The sequence below is a fragment of the Meriones unguiculatus genome, chromosome 15, assembly GCF_030254825.1.
Source record: "Meriones unguiculatus strain TT.TT164.6M chromosome 15, Bangor_MerUng_6.1, whole genome shotgun sequence".
Taxonomy (NCBI): Eukaryota; Metazoa; Chordata; class Mammalia; order Rodentia; family Muridae; genus Meriones; species Meriones unguiculatus.
Genome location: NC_083362.1, coordinates 12,999,658 through 13,022,404, shown reverse-complemented (window position 1 = coordinate 13,022,404; position 22,747 = coordinate 12,999,658). Strand labels below are relative to the sequence as shown.

The window sequence follows — 22,747 nt, the reverse complement described above, 5'->3', positions numbered from 1 at the left end:
GGCATGGCATTTTTCATCCCTGCCTTTAAGATGGCAAAAAATAGAAAGTTTATTTTTTGATTTGAATTTTCCAAGGTCAATTTTATCTTTTAGCCATATTATATTGCTTTGCAGCATTAGAGAAAGCTCTCCAGTGTTGGCTTGAGAAACCGTTTTGAAGGGCTGAAGGACTGCCTGGCTAATCCTTCCTGCTGGCTGTGAGCTGTTGTCCGACCCTTGTATTCAATAGTCATGTGTAACTAACACTATCACGAATGAAAAGTACCACTGCGTCCTCCCATGCCCAGTCCTGTATCTCTCACCCTTGTTGAGCCATGAAAAATGTAAATTTCTACACTGTCTTTTTAAAATATTTAGTAAGTTTAGTTTATATGTGTGTGTTTACCTGTGTGTATGTGTGTGTGTGTGTGTGTGTGTGTGTGTGTGTGTGTGTGCGTGTGCCTTGTACATATCTAGTGTTCACGTAGGTCAGAAGAGGACAATGGAATTGGAGTTACTTACAGATGGCTATGAGCAAAGAGGTAGGTATTTGTGTGTTTAATGTATGTGAGCATATGTGTATGAGTGTATGTGTGTGCATGTAACTGTGTTTGAGTGTATGTGTGTGTGTGTCTGTATGTGTGAGTGTATGTGTGTGTGTGTGAATGTGTGTGTGTGTGTATGAGTGTGCATGTTTATGTGTGTATGTGTATGACTGTGTGTGCAGCACCGTTAAAGTGAGCTGGGAAGTTTCAAAGCACTGAAGAGGCAGGCACACAAAGCATGTCCAACTATCTGCTGGACACAGAGTAAATGTGAAAAGAAGACCACGAGAATTAAATACACATGATACTTATTTTTGTAGAAATAGTTTGAACCTGACCAATCACTCATTCTGTTACCTGTTTGGGGTTTCATTATCCTTTAAGTTTTTCTTGGAAGCTTCCAAGATTATCTGTGAACGTAAGATTTTAAAGACACTTTTACAAGCCAATTTAGACACACACGGTATATGCTCACTCATATAGACATATAATATAGGATAAACCTACTAAAATCTGTACATCTAAAGAAACTGATCAAGAGAGAGGACCCTGACTAAAACGCTCAATCCCCATCCCAAAAGGCAAAAAGGATGGACATCAGAAAAAGAAAAAAGCAGGAAACAACCTAGGAACCTGCCACAGAGGACCTCTGAAAGACTCTGCTTTGCAGACTATCAAAGCAGATGCTGAGACTTTATGGCCAACTGTTGGGCAGAGTGCAGGGAATCTTATGTAAGAAGTGGGAAATAGTAGGTTATGGAGAGGACAGGAGCCCCACAAGGAGAGCAACAGAACCAGAAAAATTTGAACACAGGGGTCTTTCCAGAGAGCAATACTCCAACCAAGTACCAGGCATGGAGATAACCTAGAACCCCTGCGCAGATGTAATCCATGGCAGTTTAGTGTCTAAGTGGGTTACATAATAATGGGAAGAGGGACTGTCTCCGACACAATCTGATTGGCCTACTCTTTGATCACCTCCCCCTGAGGGGAGAGCAGCCTTACCAGGCCACAGAAGATGACAATGCAGCCACTCCTGATGAGACCTGATAGACTAAGATCAGAAGAAAGGAGAGGAGGACCTCCCCTATCAGTGGACTTGGGGAGGGGCATGCGTGAAGAAGGGGGAGGGAGGGTGGGATCAGGAGGGGAGAAGGGAGGGGCTTATGGGGGGATACAAAGTGAATAAAGTGTAAAAAAATATGAAATAAAACACATTTTATATTTGAAAAAAAAATGATTTTTGTGTTCATATAAAAAGCTGGGCATCCAGACAGATCTTTAATGAGTGGTGGTGCCCCCACACAGTGGAGTATAATGCAGCTATAAACATGAACAGGAGCCGACTGGCACATGAATATTCCCGAGAAGCATTAGATGTGCAGGAAGCTCTGTGTAAAACCCCACGAGTGCGCTGAGAGGAGCTAAGGAAGCACCCGTGTAACTTTGCAAAAACAAACTTGGGAAGGATGGAGACATTGCAGACCACACTCGGGTTGGTTACTTCCTGTGTGCAGCTACAGTGACCAGGATTCTGGGAGGAACAGACACATACGAGCTTTGTCTAGTACGCTCTCACCTCTGCGAAGGATGATAAAATGGAATCAAGCACTGTCATGGCATAGAAGGGGAGGGGGAGGGGAATGGATGGGAATATGTCATTCATGCGTCCACCTCTGCGTGACAGGGCAGGGGACTCTGTAAACAAAGGGTGTTTTTCCTTGTCTTTTGATGACCCTGTTCTTAACAGAACAGTTCCACAACCCTAAGAGATGCCCTGAAGGGTCTTGTTAAGGAGGGAAGAAGGGATTTCAGAGGGGAAAGGTCACAGGATGAGAGGGGCAAGCACAAGCCTTTGGGTAAGAACTGCAAGTGTTTGTTTGAACTGGGATTTGTAGGGTATGTACACACGTGTGCTGTGTTTATGTTTGTATGTACACACACATTTCATGTGAAACCATGTAGTGAGGAACCTGGGCAACAGCTAGATCAGTAGCCAACATGAGTATTGCCATTGGGGGATGGGGGAGTCGTGGTACACCCTGGTGTGGTATACTGGGAACAGCAGTCCTGCAATATTCCGGCAGCTGAATCATAAGGGACATTATCAGACAAGTGCAAAATGATGAATATTCCGGTCAAAAAGTCATAAGAGAAGACTGTGTACTTAAAAAATGTCACCAAAGTAAAGGACAACGACATGTTAGTGGAAAACATTCCAGACCAAAGGAGGCTAAGGAGATTTGTCAGGTTACAGTGATATCCACACAAACATCATTACATACCAACCAAAATAAAGTTTTTGGGGGGTGGCGTGGGGAAATAGACCACAATGTAATGTGTGTGGAAAACTTGTCCACATCTAATATGAATTTCTAAGTGATCGGTAGTGACGTGAGAGACTGTTCCACTCATTACTCAGGAGAACACATGGCTGTGAAAGGGAAGACGTCTGCGACACAGGGGCACGTCTGTGTCTGCGACACAGGAAACAGAAGATGCTCCTGAAAATGTGCATGCGCCGCATGTACCTGGCTTTGTCTGTATACTGATGCAGGCAGATGAGAATGAGGATGGAGGGACAAATGTGCCGCAGGCGAGAGGCCACGAGATGCCTGAGATGACAGCTGTGCAGGCCCCTCCGCACCCTCCTGTAACTTTCCTTGGAGATTGACATTCTTTCCAAACGCAAGCCTCCTAAAAAGAGAAAATTCACATCTGGAAATTGGCGTTCAGATGTTGAACACTGATAAGCAGAAGTGCAGTGACTGCTTTAAAGCACGCCCTGGGAACAACAGACCCGCGGTCCGGTCACCGCTTCCCAGGAGATGTGTTTATTTGCAGTGAAGATTGAACTGTCCAGTGACACTACAGCTGCTCTAAGCCAGCCATGATCCGTAAGGACCATGGAAAATAGCGCCAAGATTAGAAAAATGATAATGATCAAGGTCTGCTTTAAAAAAATTTAAAGCAGCGACCACTCAAAGGGTTTTTAGGTATTTAAAAGTTTTTAAAGTTTTAGGTTTTTAAAAGTTTTCACATTAGGTTCCAAATTCAAGCTGTTGGGAGTTGGCTTTTGTACACAAAGAGACTCTCTATCTCATTTCAGTCCTCCAACATGTAGGCATCTGATTTTTTGCCTTCCTCTTCCTTGATAGCCATTCTTCCCGAACTACTAGTTAAGGAAGGTGGTATTTGTTAACAAATTTGGGATATAATTCAATTTCTTCCTTTCCTATTTGTGTCTCTTTGATCTTATTCAATTTTTATGTCAGTTACTTTCACATGACTGTAACCAATATTTATTGTGGCTGGTGGTTTTGGAGGGCCTCAGTCCACCATGTTGGGGAAAGCATGGCAGAGCTCATGGAAGAGGGAGATTAAAGGAATGACCTGTCCATTGTGGTGGACTAGAAGAGACAGAGTGTAGGGCTGGAACCAAAGCCTCCCGTGTCTGTCAGAGGCTTACTTTCTAGCAATCAGCCAGGGTCAAATTTTTACAGAATTTGTTTTCTTCAAAGTGCCATCATCTAGGAAATAAGCATTCACAACATGAGTTAAAACATAGGAAGGAAACGGGAAGAGAGTGATGCAGTATCGGACCATTATTTCAGCTCTAGGTGGCTATGGCAGCCTTACCCATATGGCACCTGCAGCACACATGGCTTTTCTGTTAAGCTGTCGCCACTTGTCACCCATAAGTCCCCTTGTCAGGCAGCATATGTTCTGATATCTCTAACGTTTTGAGGTCTCTATTGAACCATGGCTCCATGCATCTTCCTCTTAAGGGGCTTTAGACATAAAGTCACATTTTCTATTTTCCCAAGCAGTCCTCGAATATCTCAACGTAAGCCTTGATAACCTATAATTCTTATACTTGGCATGCTTGCAAAATCAGTACCACATGGACACACAATTGCGCAGCACCCAATGTTGAGCGGCAAGTGGGTCTCCTAGGACCATGGCCACAGGAACCACAGCTACCCAGCCTTAGACGCCTGTATGGTTAAGCCAGCTGAAAGCATTTGTAAGTGGCACAGCTTGAGCAGGGCACTCGAAACAAGTTTTCTGCTTTACATATTGGAGCCTTAAGTGGATATAATCTCTTCAAGGTACCCAGGGCACAGGGTACAGCTTTCCTTTGATGGCAATAATCTCGTCAACAGTTACACTGTCTTAACCTGCACTGTCTTGTGACCTCAAACGTGTCCATGTATTTTATAGACAAATTTTATAGACAAATATTCCAAATCATCTATATTTGCTCTTCTTTTTCAATTCTCACTGTAAGCCTGCCTAAAATAAGCATGCTATAACCATTCTATATCCTGAATGCTATGCTGGCTTGAAATTGCCTACTCAGAAAATATTATCAATTTCTTTTGAATCCAGTTTCACTCATATTTTGGGGACATGCCCAAAACAAATCTCAATTCTTTGCCAGAATGGAATGTCAATGGCCTCTAGTTTAATCCTCTCTAGAGTCCGTGTTACACTCTGAAACCTCCTGAGCACACCCTCTACTGTTCACGTTTCTGCTGCCATTCTGATCTTCTCAAATCTCACCAAAACCATCCATTGTCTCAGCTGAGTTTCTTTTGCTGGGTGAGAGTGACTGAAGGATGGGGTTTGACTGTAGCTCACAGGGGCACAGTCTATCATGGTGAGGAAGGAAGTGAAGGCAGCCGGAGCTTGAGGCTGCTGGGCCTCGAAAGAAGAGAGCACTGAATGAGTGTGCTTAGGGCACACTCTCCACTGGCAGTTCAGGGTCCCAAGCACGAATCACACACCAGCAGTGGTTGGATCTTCCAACATCAGCTGATGTCATCAGTACAACACCCACAGCCATGCCTGGAAGCCCATCTCTCAGATGGTTCTAGATGGTGGACGATTTACATCAACTATCTCTATCTTTGAAAGCTGTTAAAAAAAAAAATTCTAGGGTTGCTTCAGCGCACATCCTGGAAATTTTCCTCCTGTGAACTTGTCTGAAGACTAAAGAGCCACACAGTCAGGAATGGTCACACCAGTGACCCCACTTGAAACCAGCTCTTTTCTTCCCTCTTTACTGTATTAATTATTTTTGCATCAATGTGACCAAATTTCCTTCCAAATAAACAACTCTGGGAGGAAAAGGTTTATTTTGGCTTGTGGATTCACAGGGTCTCAGTCTGAGATCAGAATTAAGTCCCACATTGAACCATCAGTGGCCTGCCTGTTATGAGCTCCTTGCTCTGGCTAGGCAAGATTCTATAGCTGGAATCTTTACCTGGAAGGATTCTATAGCTTCCTGAACGGTACCATTGGTCAGGCAAAAAAAAAAAAAAAAAAAGACAGTTAAAATATGAAGCTGTGTGGTAAGAACACATCAGATTCAAGTCATCGTAACTGTCCTATTGCTCTGGCTAAGATTTCAAGTACTGTATTTAGGAGATGCAATAAGAGTCAAAATTCTTGTCTTGTTCCTTATTTTAGAGGAAATATTTTTCAATTTTCCCATATCGAGTATGTTGTTGGACGTGGATTTGTTATATTCAGCCTTTACTGTGTTGAGATAGGATCCTTCTATTTCTAGTTCATTCAGGAGTTTTCTTGGCTATTGAACTTTGATAAAACTTTTACTCTTTATGTTGAGACAGTTGTGTACCTTTTGTCCGTGGCTCCACGTATGCACAATATTGATTTTTACTTTGCGTGTATTGAGCCACCCTTGTACCCCTGGGAGAAACCCACTTGGTCATTATGTGTTGCTGATTTGTTCAGTTCATTTTGCATCACTGTTTTATTGGTTTACTGTCTCCACATATTGTCTTGGAGCCCAGAATGGCCCCTGAACTCACAGCCCTCTGGCCTCTGCCCCAGTGTTCTAGGAATGCACTCCATGCTCAGCCACTGACAGATTTTCTACTTACATTCATTAAAGAGGCTTGTCTACACTGTTCTTGCACGTGAGTTCAGTTTTAGTATATGTGATACTGACTTTGTAAAACAAGTCTGCAATGTCCCTCACGTCCGTGGTGTGGACAAGTTAGAGGAGTGTTGGTGACAGTTCTTTATGAGTTTGATGAAATGTGCTGCAGTGGATCTGAATTAAAAAAAAAACAAAACAAAACAAAACAGGCTTAGTCCTTGTTATCTATCTGTTTAGTTTTAAGATATACAAATTCAATTTCTGTAGGTCATATGTATCTAGAAATATAGCCATGTATTTGCATTTATTCAAATTATTAAGGTGTGTATTTTTCAATCTTCCAGATTTCAATGATGTCTATTTCTCTTTCTTGGTCTCTCTTACCACACACACACACACATTTTATTACCATCCTTCTCTCCTTGTTTTGGGCAGCTTGGCTAAGGGCTTCTCTTGTTAATGTTATTAATCTCTTCAAAGAATCAGTTCATAGATCCTGTGACTCATTCTTTTAGAGTCTAACTCATTAATCTCTGCTCTGATCTTTAGTATGTCCCTTCCCCTTCTAATGCAAGAGGATTTGTCTTCTTTTCTCTCATTTTCTCTCTTGTTTTTATGAGCTCCTAAGATGCATCATTCAGTGACTTATTTGAGATCTCTTATGGCTATGAATGTGATTATAATTTTTTGCTACACCCACAGGTTCTCATGTTTCATTTTCATTTGATCCTAGGACATTACCATTTCCTTGATTTTGCCAATGAATCACTAACAATTGTAAGGTCATTGCTGAATCTCATATTTTTATCAACTCTTTGTCCTTTCTCTTGCTTTTGATTTCTAATTTTATTCCATTATGATCTGATGAGCTTTGAGCAATTATTTTCATTGTTTCTTTTTTCCCTTTGGTAATGACTTGGCTTTTGCCTAAAATCTGTTCTATTTTGTAGAAAGTTTTATGAGCAGTTGAAAAGAATGAGTATACTGCAATGCATTTTGGGTAGAGCATTATACAGATTCTGTTAAGTTCATTTTAACTATAGTACAGTTTAGTGTGAAATTATTATTAGTTTCTTGGAGCTAGGCAATCAGTTGGTCAGAGCAAGCACCCACTGTTTTTGTATTAGAACTTCTATGCTCATAGTTCAACTTAGGGTTTGTTTCATGAAGTTTGGTGTACATATTTTCAATAAATGTATGTCTTCTGAATGTATTGTTCCCTTTACCAACATGCAGCAACTTTCACTGTGTTTTATGACTTGAAATCTGCTTTATGAGAAGAATATTGATAGAATAATTGTTCTGTATATTGTAATCTAGGACATTGTAATTGACATCTCTAGTCCCCTGTTTTCACACTTTTTGTTGACAAACCTGCTATTATTCAGGTGTCCTTGAAAAATGAGTGGTACTTTCTCTGCAGTTTCAGTATTCTTTCTCAGTTCTTTACTGTTGACACTTTATCTAAAATATACAATGAAAGGGATCTTTCCTGGTCAATTTCCTGAGCTCATTAACAATCTTTGTATCTGAATATCAATATGTTTCCCCAAGTAGTGGGCAGTTTCCTTGAACTATGTCACTGAATATATTTTCTGTACCTTTAACTTGCCTCCTTTTTTTTTTTTGAGAATGTAACAGGGGAGATCAGGTCACAGTAAGGAGTTGAATGTATTTCCAACTGGATTCATGGTGAAGTTTTCCTTCGACTGTTTGGTGGGAGTTAGTCTCTGCCGACAGTGTGTAGTGTATTGGAGCTTGAAACTCCCAACTTTCCTTGAGGTCTTGTAAGACCAAGACAGGCGTACATGGTTGCATATGCAGGGTACACCTTCTGCTGTCATTCCCAGTCTATAGACAGTGTAGACTCTGAAATGGGCCTGGGTGTAACACAAAGTGTGGCCTTGTGTCGACGGAGTGTTCACAGTCCTTTCATTCTTATCTCTGCTATCGCTGTCGGAGGTAGCCTATGCATGAGTAGGTTTTCAGGCCTGTAATAACCAGACTTCATGAATATTGTTTTTTGGCTTGAGGTTTCAAAATCTCCCGTCTTCCTTGAGTTATGGTATCATTTGAACTTCGATTTGGGGTGGGTAGAATTGAGCAGTGTGGGCTGACCCTAAGGTAGGCTGAAGCATCAGCACAGGGAAAAGTGTGTCCTTGATCCCTAGCACCTGCAGAGAGGTGAATCGATGGCGACAGAAGCTAATAATGGGGGCTCGGTTCAGAAATGGAATACAACCAAGTACCTGTTATACCACGTGCAGCTCTGAGAAGAACTGCAGGAATGGTGGAGGCAGAAGTCAGCACTCACCAAAATATTTTAAAAGATGATTTCCAAAAACGAAAGTAAGAAAACGGTAACCAGAAATGATGAAAGATACAAAATAAAGGCCATAATAAATTAAAAAAAATTATAAATAAAAGGCAATGAGAAAAACCATAATTACAGCAAAACAAGAGTAAAACTCTGCAGACCCCGACCAGAAAATCAAAAGACAAGGTCTAAGAAAAGAAACTCAGACATCACACACACACACACACACACACACACTAGTATATCAGCAAATATAGACAAAAACGTGTTACATTAAAACACTTAAATATTGTCTCTGTTGCAGAGGTGGCAGGTGGGAGTGGACACCCCCTCCTCCACTGTTCTCCCTTTCTTCCTGTGTCTTGTTGGCTTGTATCCTCCAGTAAGCACAGTGGCTGGTTATAGCCACGTCTCACTTTTCATTTATAGCACACAGCTAGACCGCTGGGAATGGTTTGACACCAAAACTAACAGGAAGCATTTCCCTGCTTACTAACACAAGGTTGGGGGGAACCTGAATTCCTTTACATGGGATTTCTAATAGGAAGACTGGCTTGATGTCATGCAGGGCTCAGCTTGCTGGGATGATGGGAGTGCTGCTTTTGTGTGCCTCCTGGAGCCCATGGCAAGTGGGGCAACAGACTGCCATGGTTGGGGTGATGCGGCAGGTTCTGCTCTAGGACTGTACTCTTCCGAGTCCCAGTCCCTGCCACCATTGTGGATGCTTGCTCAGTCTCTGCCTAACATTAGCTGCTGCCTTAAAGGGAAAGCCAGTCCTATTCTATTGCACGTGGCAGCCTGAGTCCCCTTGCATGCCTTTTCTACCTCTTTTTTTTTTTTCAGCCAAATGGAAATGTTTATTTCTGTATAATTGCTGCCATTATGAGCATACAATTATGCTCTGCCGTTATGCTCATACATTATGAGCATGAATCCTGCTCTGAATCCATGGTTTCCCTGGTATTCTGAAACTTTTCTGAAATACTATTTTGTTGCTCCTCCTCCCAAGGGTCCAGCCTGTGGGTGAGGGCAGGGGGTTCATGCCAGGAGGTGATTGGTGTAGAGTCACCACAGGGACAGCAGGAGTAGGGTGAAAGCAAACTGAAGGCTGCAGACTTGTTTGTTCCAGGAGAGATGGCAGGTTATATGGCTTTGTGCAATCCATCAGTTCCTCCATATCATCTCTGAGCCAGCCAATGGTTGTTCCTCTCTAGGAAGACTCTCTAAAGTCAGGTCATATACTTTCTGTAGTCATATCCACAGAAGCTGTCTCAGGCCATGAGCCCTAATGGCCCTTTGCCAGGAATTCCCACACTATTTATTTATTTTTGTTTATTGTATGTTATTTCAGTTTATTTACTTTACATCCTAAGAGTGCCCCTCCCTCCTCTCCTCCCATTTCCTCTCCTCCTCCTTCCCCGTTCTCCCCTCCTTTTCCCCTCAGAAAAGGGGAGCCCCCCTCCTCTCATATCGACCCTATTTTCTGTGATACAAAATGGTATTTGTTTCTTAAAATTTAAAGTGGCCTACAGGATTCAGGACATGAAAGCAGGAGAATTGTGAATTCAGGGCCTTCCTTAGTCATACAACAAGGACGTATTGTTGGGGTGAAAGGTTTCTGTATATCAAAGTCACCACAAGCAAAGTATATTGTCCAGCCACAGACAGATCACCCACGTAGTCAGCAAAGCGTTATAGTCCAGAGCATAGAAAGGAATGGTGGGTGTTAGCAAAACGAGTGAATGCGTTCATAAGAAAGTCATGGATGAACTGTTTCAAAGGATATTTTAGAAATTCAGCTTCTGAACCTATTACTATCATTTTCCCAAGTAGATGTAGTATCAAACAGCCATCCAAGTGGCTATTTCTAAACCCACAGGTTAGTGTAGCTCTCAGACCATAGAAAGATGTTTATTTGTATAGTAAACCATAAGTAATGAAGAAACTCCCAATTTGTCAACGTACAGAGAGCACAGCCACAAATGGGACATCTGTACCGCTCCCACCATGCCAGGGAAAGGTATTGTCTTGGAAGGAGGAACAGAAAGACTAAGAGCCCTTGGCTGGGGAGGGCCAGACCAAAACAGTGTCTCCTGGACACTCCTGCACTGCACAGGGATGCTGCACTGATGAACTCACAGCAGCTGATAAGTCACAGTGGTGGCCCTGCGTGAACACTGCACAAGAGCAAGCCAGATGCACAGGCCCTAAGCCCTAGTTGCCACCCTATTGATAGTTGATTGCCTCTGGAGAAAGGAGACTGAGTTTTCTCTAAGGGTATGGCACCTGTAGGTCAACCATTCCAGTCAGGGACTCAACATCCTTGAGTTTATTGGCACCACACATTCAACTTGGCAGGTTATTAAAAAGAGAAAGAAAGGATATGAAGTTAGGAAGGGGCAGGAGGCAGCCCTGGGGTGAATTGGGAGAGGAATACATTATATGCATGAATAAAGTTATCAAGGAATTAATATAAATACTATACCTTAAAAATTCAGCTTTCAAACTACATGGTAAATTTCTTTCTTAAATTTCTGTCACTTCAGAAATTTGACAAATTGTAACCATATATAATTATTGGTCACACCATGATGTATATCACACATAGGTTGTTACTTTAAATGCTTACCATTTTTTCCTACCGTGTAAGTACAGACTTGAGCCTTTGAGTAGCAGCTTCTTTTTCCTCTCATCCCCCTTCCAGCTTCTGGTAGCTACTTTTCTATTCTGTTTTTATGACTCCTGTTATTTTTAGATTCCACATATCAATGGCATAAAATGTTCTATAATAAATTGTGAAGAAATCTCTGTGGATAATATCATATCATGAACTCTCATAGGATCAATCCTTTCCGGAGCATGAAAATGGCTTTCAGGTGGGAATGAGACTGGAAGGCATTGATCCCAGACGTCCGTCTGTGTTCTGTGTGCTTTCTGTAGCTGAGGTAAGACAGGGTGGTTTTTCCTGGGGCTAATTACATGGTGAGCATTATCTAGAAAACAACAAATTTCAGTACCTTCTATCATAAATGTGCCCCAGGCCATTATTTTAATCAATATACTTCTTAATAATTTTGTTCTTAAGATGAATTTTCTAGTGAGTTCTTTATGAACTAGTGTTTATCTTTTAGTTAGCTGAAAGTTGATTTTAGCTAAAGTTGGTAGTAATTCAAGATTCTCATGGTGTTGTTTCCAACTGTTAGGGAATTATTCATATTTTAGGTGAACTAATAAGAACCGTATATGAATCCATTTCTGTGAGTATACACTCATATAAATACACTCATTTTATGAAAGTTATATAAAGAGAACTGTCATTAATTAAACAATAGATGGATTTTAATTGTAATGGTTACTCAACACATTATTAAATCAATAAAAGATGTCTAATGAAAGTATCTAAATCAGAGGACACAGTCACATGTTCTATGTGATGACAATCACTATTAGAGGTCTACAGACTGTCTAGGGGATGGATTTCTGAGATTTGCATTATTTCCATGTATTAAACATGCTGGGTCCACATGCTAATTTTTTCCGTATCTCAGCCTCTACTCTCTCGAGGTAGGACTTAAGCTCATCAGCAGAAGATATGTTTTCTGAAATGAATACTTAGCAGCTACTGAATTAAAAACATTAGTTCTGACCCTAGATTCTTAGATCAGTCTGAAGGATATATATTTTTTTTGCAGAAAGTTCTAGATAACTCTTCATCATAATTTTGATTTAATCATATATCATGTCACATATACATTTGCTCTCTGATAAAAATGTTTGGATGGATAGATGGATTGGTCCATGTTGATGGCTTTGAGTAAACACTGGAATATTTTGTCAGTTCTGAGCCCACTTATGTATGTGACACTTAGTGAACAATTGTGAACTTTGTGTTTCAGGTGTGTGGTTACCGACTGAGACTCCATTTTGATGGTTATTTAAGCTGCTATGATTTTTGGACCAATGCTGGTTCCCCTGACATTCACCCAGTTGGTTGGTGTGAAAAGACCAAGCACGAACTGCATATCCCTAAGGGTAAGCTGAGTCACATTTTTCAGATGGACAAAGGGCCATTTGTTATTTCAGTTTTATTTTAACACCATTTCATGAAATACTAACAGGGGAGCCTGGTGTGAATTGATTTTCCAAATGAAAGTTTTATCTACAAAGAGACTAAGACCATGACAACACCTTGGAGATGACTGTAAAGGAAAAGCCCGTATTATCTTTCTAAGTCAAATATTCTGATTAGGAATTTGGGATAAAAATATAATTGTTTGGCAGCACCTGATCATATATATAGTTTATTATTCCTTATACTAAGAAATTGATGTGCAAAATCATGGTGGAAATGAAATATCACACTCTATCAATGATACTGCACAGGGAGGAAACTTGATTTACTCTAAATTTGCTGCAAATTTGGAAATAATGGAAAGAATGAGACTATAAAATGCCATGATCAGTTTTCTTTTGATAGAAAATAATTTTTTTTTGTCTGTCCTTTGTTTCCTGTGAGATGCCAGAGCCAGGCAGTTAAGGCTGATTATTTTTTTGCTATGAGACACCTTGGTCTTAGCATGACCAACTGCTGCCCATAGTTTCCTGATTGGGCATTAGGTAGCTGAATAACCTCAGCATCTTTTGGATTTGGTGTGAAGTCTCTCTGTTCTCAAGAATCAACTCAGGGATCCCTTGGAATCTGCCTGGGGCTGAAGTCAGTCTTCTGAACTGCTGGATCTCATGAGAGCTGGTGACAGTGGGAACATCTGTCCAATAGGCATTATGGAGCCATTAGCATGGACCTGTAGTGGGTATTGAGAATCAGAAAATACAAAATCTCAGGCTTCACTGGGGGTGTCCTTCAGAAGAGGGAAGGACTAAGTAAAGCCCAGAGGAAATTCCTTCAGATGTTGTAGAGATAGGTTCTCTGAAGTCACAGGATCCCAGACACATCAACACAATAAGAAAGTCTCTTAGCCCCCCAGGCAAGAGCAAAAGCCAGAGCTGATGTCCTGGTATGGGAGGGTACTTGGCCAGAATGCCACCTTGAAGAGACTGCTGGAGAACCATGGTGGAAAGTAAAGCTTAATGTGTGAGTATAATCTTGAACTCTGTGAAGACATTGGCTTAATTCAGTACAAAAATACTGATCCTGCACAACCAAAGCCACTTCAGGTGTCAATGCAGAAATCACAGCTCTCATCTTAAAGGAGCAATTCCCAACCTGGAGCTTGAGGGCCTTTTGGTGGTTGCATATCAGATATACTGCATATCAGGTATTTACATTAGGATGCATAACCATAGCAAAATTACAGTTATAAAGTAGCAACAAAAATAATTTATGGTTTGGGGGTCAACACAACATGAAAAACTGCATTGAAGGGTCACCACATCAGGCAAGTTGAAAACCACTGCCTTAGAGGGAGTAAGAGATAATTTATTCTGTTGCCATTTTGAGTGACCATGGCCCAAGAAGACAGAATTGTGTTGCCCAAAAAGGCCTTGTTTCAATATGGAAGTGATTTCATGAAGTTTTTATAGTTTTACAAAACAGAGAAAATCCTAAGTCAAGGCAAGTTTAAAATGCATTGATGAGTAAATCAGAGAGGCAGTTAGAGTGATATGGGGGAAGCTTTTCTTTAGACCCAAGATGCTATCTGATGGCATGCTTAGCTTTCAGGTTGGTGGAAGCCAGTAGCCTGCAAAGTTAACAGATTCCAAAGGTTTCAGTCTATTAATCACAGGGTGTTAGTTCTGGTGTAGAAGCGAGGGAGAAATGGCAGCAATTGCACTAGCACTAGGAAACTAGCCTCTGAACCCGCCACATTTCAACCTTCTCTCAGCACTGACGTCCTAGCCAGCCGACCAATCAGTCTGCGCAGGCGTTGCTTCCTTTCTGAGATTCTCGACCACCTGGGTCACATGGATGGGAAAAATCAGACGTTTTTACTGAGTAATTTATAAAGATTGGGAACAGGAAGCTGGATTTTGGCAGTATTGGCTATTGAAACTATGGAAGGCCTTTGGATCGTGCAGGGGTTTCTAATTTCTCCTGAGCATCTGTCCAGCTGAACTACAGAGGAAGCAGGACCTCTTGTGGTCTTCCTGGCAAGGCTTCCTGGTGAGCGGCCACCATGCTGGGGCTCTCATCTCACCCTTTTTCCCCTTCCTTAAAAAGCCTTATGAGAACGAAGCTACCCATCACAGAGTGGGGGAGGGGCAACAGCGTATCTCAGTGGACAGTAATCATCCGTGGGGACAGACATATACTATAACAAGTATACTCAACACCTTTCATCTGAAGGCACTTGAACAGCATTTAAAACAATTGGAGATTTTAATATGAATCTTTCATGATGAGCTAGGGACTTTTTGACTATAGAGCAGAAGGTTAAAACTAGGAATAATAATACATTAAAATATATGTGATGATATTTTGTGGGTGTTTTTGATAAGTATGTTCTTTTTTTAGGTTATAGAAAAGATAGATTTGTTTGGATGGATTACTTGAAGGCCTGTAAATTGCAAAATGCTCCTAAGAAACTATTCAGAAACAGAAGTTCTGTGAGTATTTTCTTCCTTTCTATAAATCCTATTTCCCCCCGAGCTTAAATTTCTTAAAATTTGCTTTATACTCTGCTATATTTTAATTCTGATTTAATCGCATTTACCTTTCCTAACTTAATTTATTACATAATCTCCCCTGGGCATATAGCTTTTTTTTTGTTTGTTGGGTTTGTTTGTTTGTTTCCTCCATTCAGCATTGCAATTAAATATTCGGAAAACTTAATTTAAATAAGCCTGCTAAAATTTCTTAAAATATCGTTTATGGATATTTTTTCTCTTTGCTTGCAACAAGTTAGTTTTTTAAACTTAATTTTAGTGTTTTGAAACTAGTAAATACTCCAGACAGACTCTGTCACACGTATATCACAGATGTATCTAAGCAAGGATGCTCTATGGGGATTTGGCTGTATGAGGATTTGGCTGTATGAGGATTTGGCTAGAGCAGAGTCTTCGTGCTCTGTATCCCAGCAACTCAGGGAACCTTCAGTGGAGGATGAAAGTTAAATGCTTAGCCATTCTCTGCACTCAGCAGTGAGTGGGAATTTGGGAGAGAATAAAGCAAGGTTGAAGCCAGGACTGGGCTCTGCTCCCTAGAAACTCTCCCTGCCTTTGCCTGGTTTCCTAGCCAGGCCCTACACACTGAGGGTCCTGTACCTAGTATACTTCTTATTGAAATTCTACAGGTTTCACTTTTCTGGTCTTGATATCAATGTTAGATGCTTAGATTATGTGTCTTTTATAGATTTGTGTGTTAAGAAAATGGACTTTACTGATATGATGTTGCCTTAAAAATAGAATCCAGTGAAATAATTTTTTTAAAAAAATAATCAGGCTTCAGGATAGATAATAAAGATAGACAGATGAAACAATCTTCTAGTCCCTGGTATTGTATGTGTTTTAAAGCTCCAACGCTGGCTAATTATAGCTATTTCATATCACAGGAAGAGCTACATTAGCTATAATCTATATATTCTGCTAGAAATAAATAGGCATTTAAATAATTTGTATTTGTAGCTATAATTTTTCATAAAATAATACATTCTTTAAATATTGAAAAAGTACTATTTTTGAATCCCATTATCAAATTAAACAATTTTTTTCTTTTTGCCAAAGAGCATAATCTTTATCACTTCAAATAGTGATATTTGGAAATTTCATTAGCCTGTGGGGAGTGGATGATACATTTTCTCATTTGATGCAACTATGTTCAGTAAACACTGGATTTTCATAATCAGTTCACATTACTCTAAGAACTGAACATGGAAAAATGAAGGTGATAAGGGAAAGATGGTCTTATATATAACTCAAGTGGAAAGGAAGTGGGGGGCTTCTGTCCTCAGCCCTCGTTATCAGTGGGGGAGCCTTTGCCTGCTTTTTTTTTTCCGAGTCAGGGAAGCAAGCGTTGATACTGTGTTGACCTTGTTAGCTCTTAAATGACCTAGAAATCCCCACAGTGGTTTCGTCCTGTTGGCTGACCTGTTTGGTTCTGTGCCTCCCTGTGTCAGAATGGACCAGCGCAGAAGGAGTTTCAGGTTGGGTTGAAGCTGGAGGCTGTGGACAAGAGGAACCCTTGCTCGGTGTGTGTGGCGACAGTTGCTGATGTCGTGGAAGACCGCGTGCGAGTCCATTTTGACAGCTGGGAGGACAGCTTCGATTACTGGTGAGGCAGCGGGCTACGCATGTGCTTACACACATTGACACTTGACATTCAGAACTCATCCTTCCAGTTCTGCCAGGGTTTTCAGAATAGCCCGCATCAAGAGTTTACCAGGTGACTTTTCCCTGCCTCTCTTCCACATGGGTCGTTGGATTAAAGAGCCTCTACCCCCCCTCCCCGACCCCCACAACCCCAACATTTTCCCATCATAGATGAAATTACCCAGTGGTGTCTCTGGTAAAGCAAAGGAAACCATTCAGGGTTTGTTCTCATATTTCATTTCATTGTAACGAAATACGTTTGAGGAAAGAAACTTAAGAAGTCGCAAGAGTTGATTCTTTTTTAATGGGGGTGGGGTCCAAAAGGCACTGGCCGCAGCCTCCCACACAAAAGATCGAAGGGGAATGGTAGTGAGTGACTTGAAAGCCTGTGGGAGGAGAGAAAATGTGTGCCAACGTAGCCGTTAAACTGACTTTGCGCAAGTTGAAAAGGCTTACTGGATAAAACCCTGAGATATGGAATAGTTAGCGGCAAAAATAAATTGTCACATTTCCTGTGTGAGTCCTGAACAACTGAAAAATCCCTGCCCAAGCTTCATGTGCCTGAAGGGGGTCTGGCTGTCTCCTTTGAGCATAGAGTAGTTGCTGTCTGCCTCTTAGACTATCCCAAGTCCTTTGAAAAGTGAAAGGAAGAGAAGTGCCGCCATCTTGGATCTGATTCAGCTCTCCTGTTCGCATCTGGAATTCCCTATTCACAGCTGGCTTTGTTAGGAGCAAGAGCACGCGGAAGGGAGTCATTAAAACAGTCACCCTGAGGGTCACCCACATCCACATCGGTTCCCTGCTAATCCCTTCCACCTCATTCTGTAGTTTTGAATTTCAAGAAAGTTGCACAAGGAAGAAGTTTTGTAACCAGCTCTGAAGGCTCAGATTCTGAAGTCTTTTCTACTGTTTGCTAACTATGAAGTGCGGTTCCCTGTGGGATGTCTTGATGTCCAGCGTGGTCATCACTTTGAGTGGGCTTGTTCCTGCTCTATCACCATAGTGGTGTCTCAATGGAAGCAAGCTGAGGGAAGAAGGATTATTTTGACCTAGTGTTTGAGAGGATCGGGGAAGGCGTGGTGATGGGGCAGCTTGTGGTTGTTACAGGAAGCTGAACCCTCCGGATGGAATAAGGGTCAGCTTGAATGGCCCTGCCCTCTCCCGTGGTCCTACATCTGTCAGGTATACACCGTGTCTGAAAGGCTCCTCGACCTTTAAAATCAGTGCTGTCAGGAGGGCGCCCAAGCTGTAGGCGAATGGGAGGCATTTCATGCTCAAACCGGAACCGACTCTTCCCTCAACACTGTGAGTGTGAACACAGCTTCCTGTTTTTGCAGGTGTGATGTTAGCAGCCCTTATGTCCGGCCAGCTGGTTGGTGTCAGGAGAACGGACGGACTCTGGTGGCACCCCCAGGTGAGAGAGAGCTGCTCTTTGAAGTCCTGTCTGTGCCGGTAGATATTCTTTTTTTTTATGTTAATGGTATTTCAGTTCACAGTGAGTGGATAGAAATGCTGGGAAATACCGTCAGCCACCAAGTGTCTAAAGCCTTAATGGACTATGTTTATAGAATACATTGAGAAATCTTTTAAAAAGTTATTTTAGCTCGCACCATGTCTGAGTCCTTGGCTACCATTGGTGAAAGTAGCTGTTTCCAGGTATATAACTTACAATGTAATTCATGAATCAAATCATTATTAAATATCTTTTAATTTGTAGTTACATATAGTTTCATATAGAAGTGTGGAAAGTAAGCCTTCATCTATGCCTGGTCTTGCCAGACACCTTTCAAAAAGGCAGACCAACGGATTAACCAAAGATATAAATGAGTCCAATTCTCAGTTACTGTTTAAAATTACAGAAATACTGAGAACTATTTAGAGATTTTCTGTATGACATCTTTTTTTTATTGTTTCAAACTTAAAACTAACTTAGTTTTAAGTGTGTGGTTGATGGCTTCTCTAGCATACCAGAAATCCTGGGTTCAATAGCCTTAACACCATACCAGGAAGATAAATAAATAAATAAATACATAAATAAATAGAATAAGAAAAAGGACAGACCAGATACTGTTTAATTTAAGCACCTTTAGCACAAATGTTTAAGGGGAAATCTGTTTTCTTTCAATACCTAATATACAAGAATGAATGTAGAAAACAGGACATAGCATCTTTATTGTAGCAGCTTTTTTTATTTTAACATGGATAGTTATGGGCTTTTGTAGTCTTTTTAAAAATTCAAAACATTGGGCTGGAGAGATGGCTCAGTGGATAAAAGCATTGTCTGCTCTTCCAGAGATCCTGAGTTCAGTTCCCAGCAACCACATGGTGGGTCACAACCATCTATACCCCCTAATATCCTCTTCTGGCTTGTAGGTGTACATGCAGAAAGAGCACCACTCATGATATAGATATAGATAGATAGATATAACGCGAGAGAATGAATAAATAAATAAAATATTTTAAAAAGAAATGACAAAACAATTAAAAACTTTTAATATTATTGTAAGTCATGGATATTTTATGTACACTTCCAAATGAGTATATAATGAATTAGGTCACACTTGTCCTTTTATTACTTTCCCTTTTTAATTGAAAAATGTTTTTTTTTCTTGTATAATATATTCTGATCCCCTCCTGCAGCTCCTCCCAGATCCTGCCTACATCTCTACCCTTTCTTTCTCTCTTTTATAAGAATACAAAAAGGAATATGAAATAATAAAAACAAACAAAACAGAATAGGACAAATAAACAAACAGACAAACAGAATAAAAAGAGAGCCAAAGGAAATGTACTAGAAAGACATACTGACACTGAGACATATATTTGCATACACAGAAAACCCCTAAAAAAAACAAATTGGAAACCATAATATATAAGCAAAAGGAGAGGAAGGAAAAATGTAAGTATGAAATAACCTCCAAAGATATAATTGAGTTTGTTTTGTGTTGGCTGTCTGCTGCTGGGCATGGGGCCTGCTCTTACACGTGGTTCATGTTCCCAGTGAGACTGCTGAGGAAAACAAAATTTTCCATTTTGAGTATCTGTTGGAGATAGCTTCAGGACTGGGGATGGGGGCTTGTGTCTGCTTCACATCTCTCAGCTCTGAGACTTTACCTGGCACAGACCTTTTTTATGTCCTTAAGCCTCCTCCCTTCTTTATCCCTAGGAATCTGTGCTTTAGTTTCACGCTCTTCTCTTCAGCAACACCAGTTCCATCCATGGTAACAGAGAGATGTGTTTGTTTCACTAGGACCCTCTTACTTCACTCAGCATGATGAACTTCAAATCTGTTTTTCTGAAAATGACAAATTCATTTTGCTTCATAGCTCCATAGTGTATAGATGCAACACTTTGCCCATTCGTCTTTTGATGGGGATGCAGGTAGATTTTACAGCTTGGTTAGCATGAACTGTTCTGTGATGAACAGAAGTATGTGGGTGTGGCTATTGCAAGCTGACGTTTATTCTTTAGAATGTAGGCACAGAAGTAGTGTGTGACTGGATTACACTGGGTTATATATGTATTTTTAATTTTTAAAATTAATTAATTTTTTAAATAATTATAATTTATTCATTTTGTATCCCAGCTGTAGGATACAGCTCCTCCCAATCCTTCCCTCCCTCCATCTTCTCCTCCCATCCTCCTCCCCTAGTCCACTGATGGGGAGGTCCTCCTCCCCTTCCCTCTGACCCTAGCCTATCAGGTCTCATCAGGATTAGCTGCATTGTCTTCCTCTGTGGCCTGGTAAGGCTGCTCCCCCATTAGGGGGAGCTGATCAAAGAGCCAGCCCATGAGTTCATGTCAGAGACAGCTCCTGTTCCCCTTACTAGGACACCCACTTGGACACTGAGCTGCCATGGGCTACATCCATACAGGGTTCCAGGTTATCTTCGTGCATGGTCCTTGGTTGGTTGTGGGTAGCATGAATTCACATTCTCACCAACAGTGAGTGAGGGTTCTTTTTCTTCACATCCTTCCCAGCATCTTTGCTTGTTTTCTTTATGGTAAGCCGTGCAGCTGAGGTGAAATAAAATTCAGTGTGATTTTGATTATATCCTTTCCCCCACTACCCAACCAACTTCATGGTTTTTTTTTCTGCTCTCTTAAAACACACACATACACACATATACACACACAGACATATACATACACACACACTCTAAAAGCTGATTTCTGTTAATTAACTTTTCTGGGCCTTGGGGCCTGTGTTAGAGTATTTTGACATTGTCTCTGTATTGACAAAAACCGATTTTCTTCTTCCAGAAACTACCAATTGTGAAAAGCTTCTTGTCTGAGGATAGGACTTGGTGTCTATGTCTCCTCCTCCGTGCTGGGATTTTTGTCTGGCTTGAGCTTGTGCAGGTCTTGTGCATGCTGTCACAGTCTCCGAGTTCACAGTTGCCTTGCAGTGTCTGGAAAATGCCAGTGCAAAGTACGGGTTCCATCTCATGGAGGAGGCTCTAATTTCAATTATAAAGTGGTTTATTGCTCTCTTGCCTCTTTGCACCAGGCGGCGTGTCTTGCAGGCGGGTCATTATTATAGCTTGCGAGGCTCATGGCGGGGTGATATTGATGATCGCTCTTCTTCCTTGGTAGCATATATAGCACCTTCTAGCACTACAAATGGTATCTCGTAGATGTGGGACTTCCAGCTGAGTACTCGCTAGATCCAGTTGCCCCATCCTTGGGCTACATTTCTCCACATTACCTGCCACAACTTGCTGAAGATACCACAAACTTAAGGGCAGATAACATGGAGAAATCTAGTTTGTTTCTTTTAATTCACTGATTTTATTGTTGCATGGAAGGTTTTAAGTTGCAGTTCTTGCTTTTGTCTCTGGAACTCTCCGAGTGGTATTAAAAGCTTCACTGAACGTATTCACTGCTGGAGGGAATGGAAGCTGGTGCAGCAACTCTGGAAATCAGTGCGGAGGCTGCTCAGAAGGCTAGAGATAGATCTACCATATGATCCGCCATGCTCCCAAAGGATTCTATATCATAATACAGAAATACTCCTTATCTGTGTTCACAATGGCCAGAAAATGAGAACAAACCAGGTGTCCACCAATGGAGGAATGGGTAATAAAAAGGTGGCTCATACGCATAATGAAATATTATCCATCTGTAAATAAAAATGAAATTGTGAAATTCACAAGCAAATAGATTGAACTTGAAATAATCATTCTGGAAGAGGTAACCCAGATTTAGAAAGACAAATTCTCCATGTTTTCTTTCATATACACATGCTACCTTTGACACATGTTAAAACTGGAGTGCTTGTAGAAGTCTGAAAACTAGCTAAAGGGCTATGGGTGGGATGTCATGGAAATGGGGATAGAATTCCACTGCTATGAAGAGTCAAAGGGGAATAATGCAGCAATAACTAAGGCTTAAGAGGGGCAGAAGATGGGGTGGGGTAGGGCAGTGGAGGGAGTGTGAGGAGGGAAGACTTACACTAAGCACCTTTGAAAATGCCAAACAGAAGCTTACTACTGTAGACAGTTTCTAATGTAAGAAGCACCCCCACCCCTTAAGCTAGTATATGTGAATGCTTGGTCACCAGGTAGTTGGCACCATTTGAAAGATTAGGAAGTGTGGCCTTGCTGGAGGAAGTGTGTCACTTGGGGTGGGCTTTGTGGTTTCAAATGCCTATGCCTAGCCCATGGTCTCTCTCTTTCTTCCTGACTGTGGATCATGATGTAGTTCTCAGCTACTTCAACAACACCTGCC

At 41.2% G+C, this 22,747-nt stretch overlaps 1 protein-coding gene across 2 annotated transcripts in view; it reads left to right on the top strand.

Annotated features, from left to right (window-relative positions):
- L3mbtl4 (L3MBTL histone methyl-lysine binding protein 4) overlaps window positions 1–22,747 on the top strand; it is a 438,827-nt gene that overhangs the window by 153,227 nt on the left and 262,853 nt on the right. For both annotated transcript variants that reach the window (XR_009586410.1, XM_060368214.1), the window contains exons 6-10: window positions 11,593–11,697; window positions 12,649–12,784; window positions 15,225–15,316; window positions 16,825–16,979; window positions 18,355–18,431. Coding sequence is in view for 1 of the 2 variants with exons in the window: in XM_060368214.1 (XP_060224197.1) it covers window positions 11,593–11,697; window positions 12,649–12,784; window positions 15,225–15,316; window positions 16,825–16,979; window positions 18,355–18,431 (565 nt within the window). In the remaining variant the exon portion in view is untranslated. The remainder of the gene's footprint in view (window positions 1–11,592; window positions 11,698–12,648; window positions 12,785–15,224; window positions 15,317–16,824; window positions 16,980–18,354; window positions 18,432–22,747) is intronic.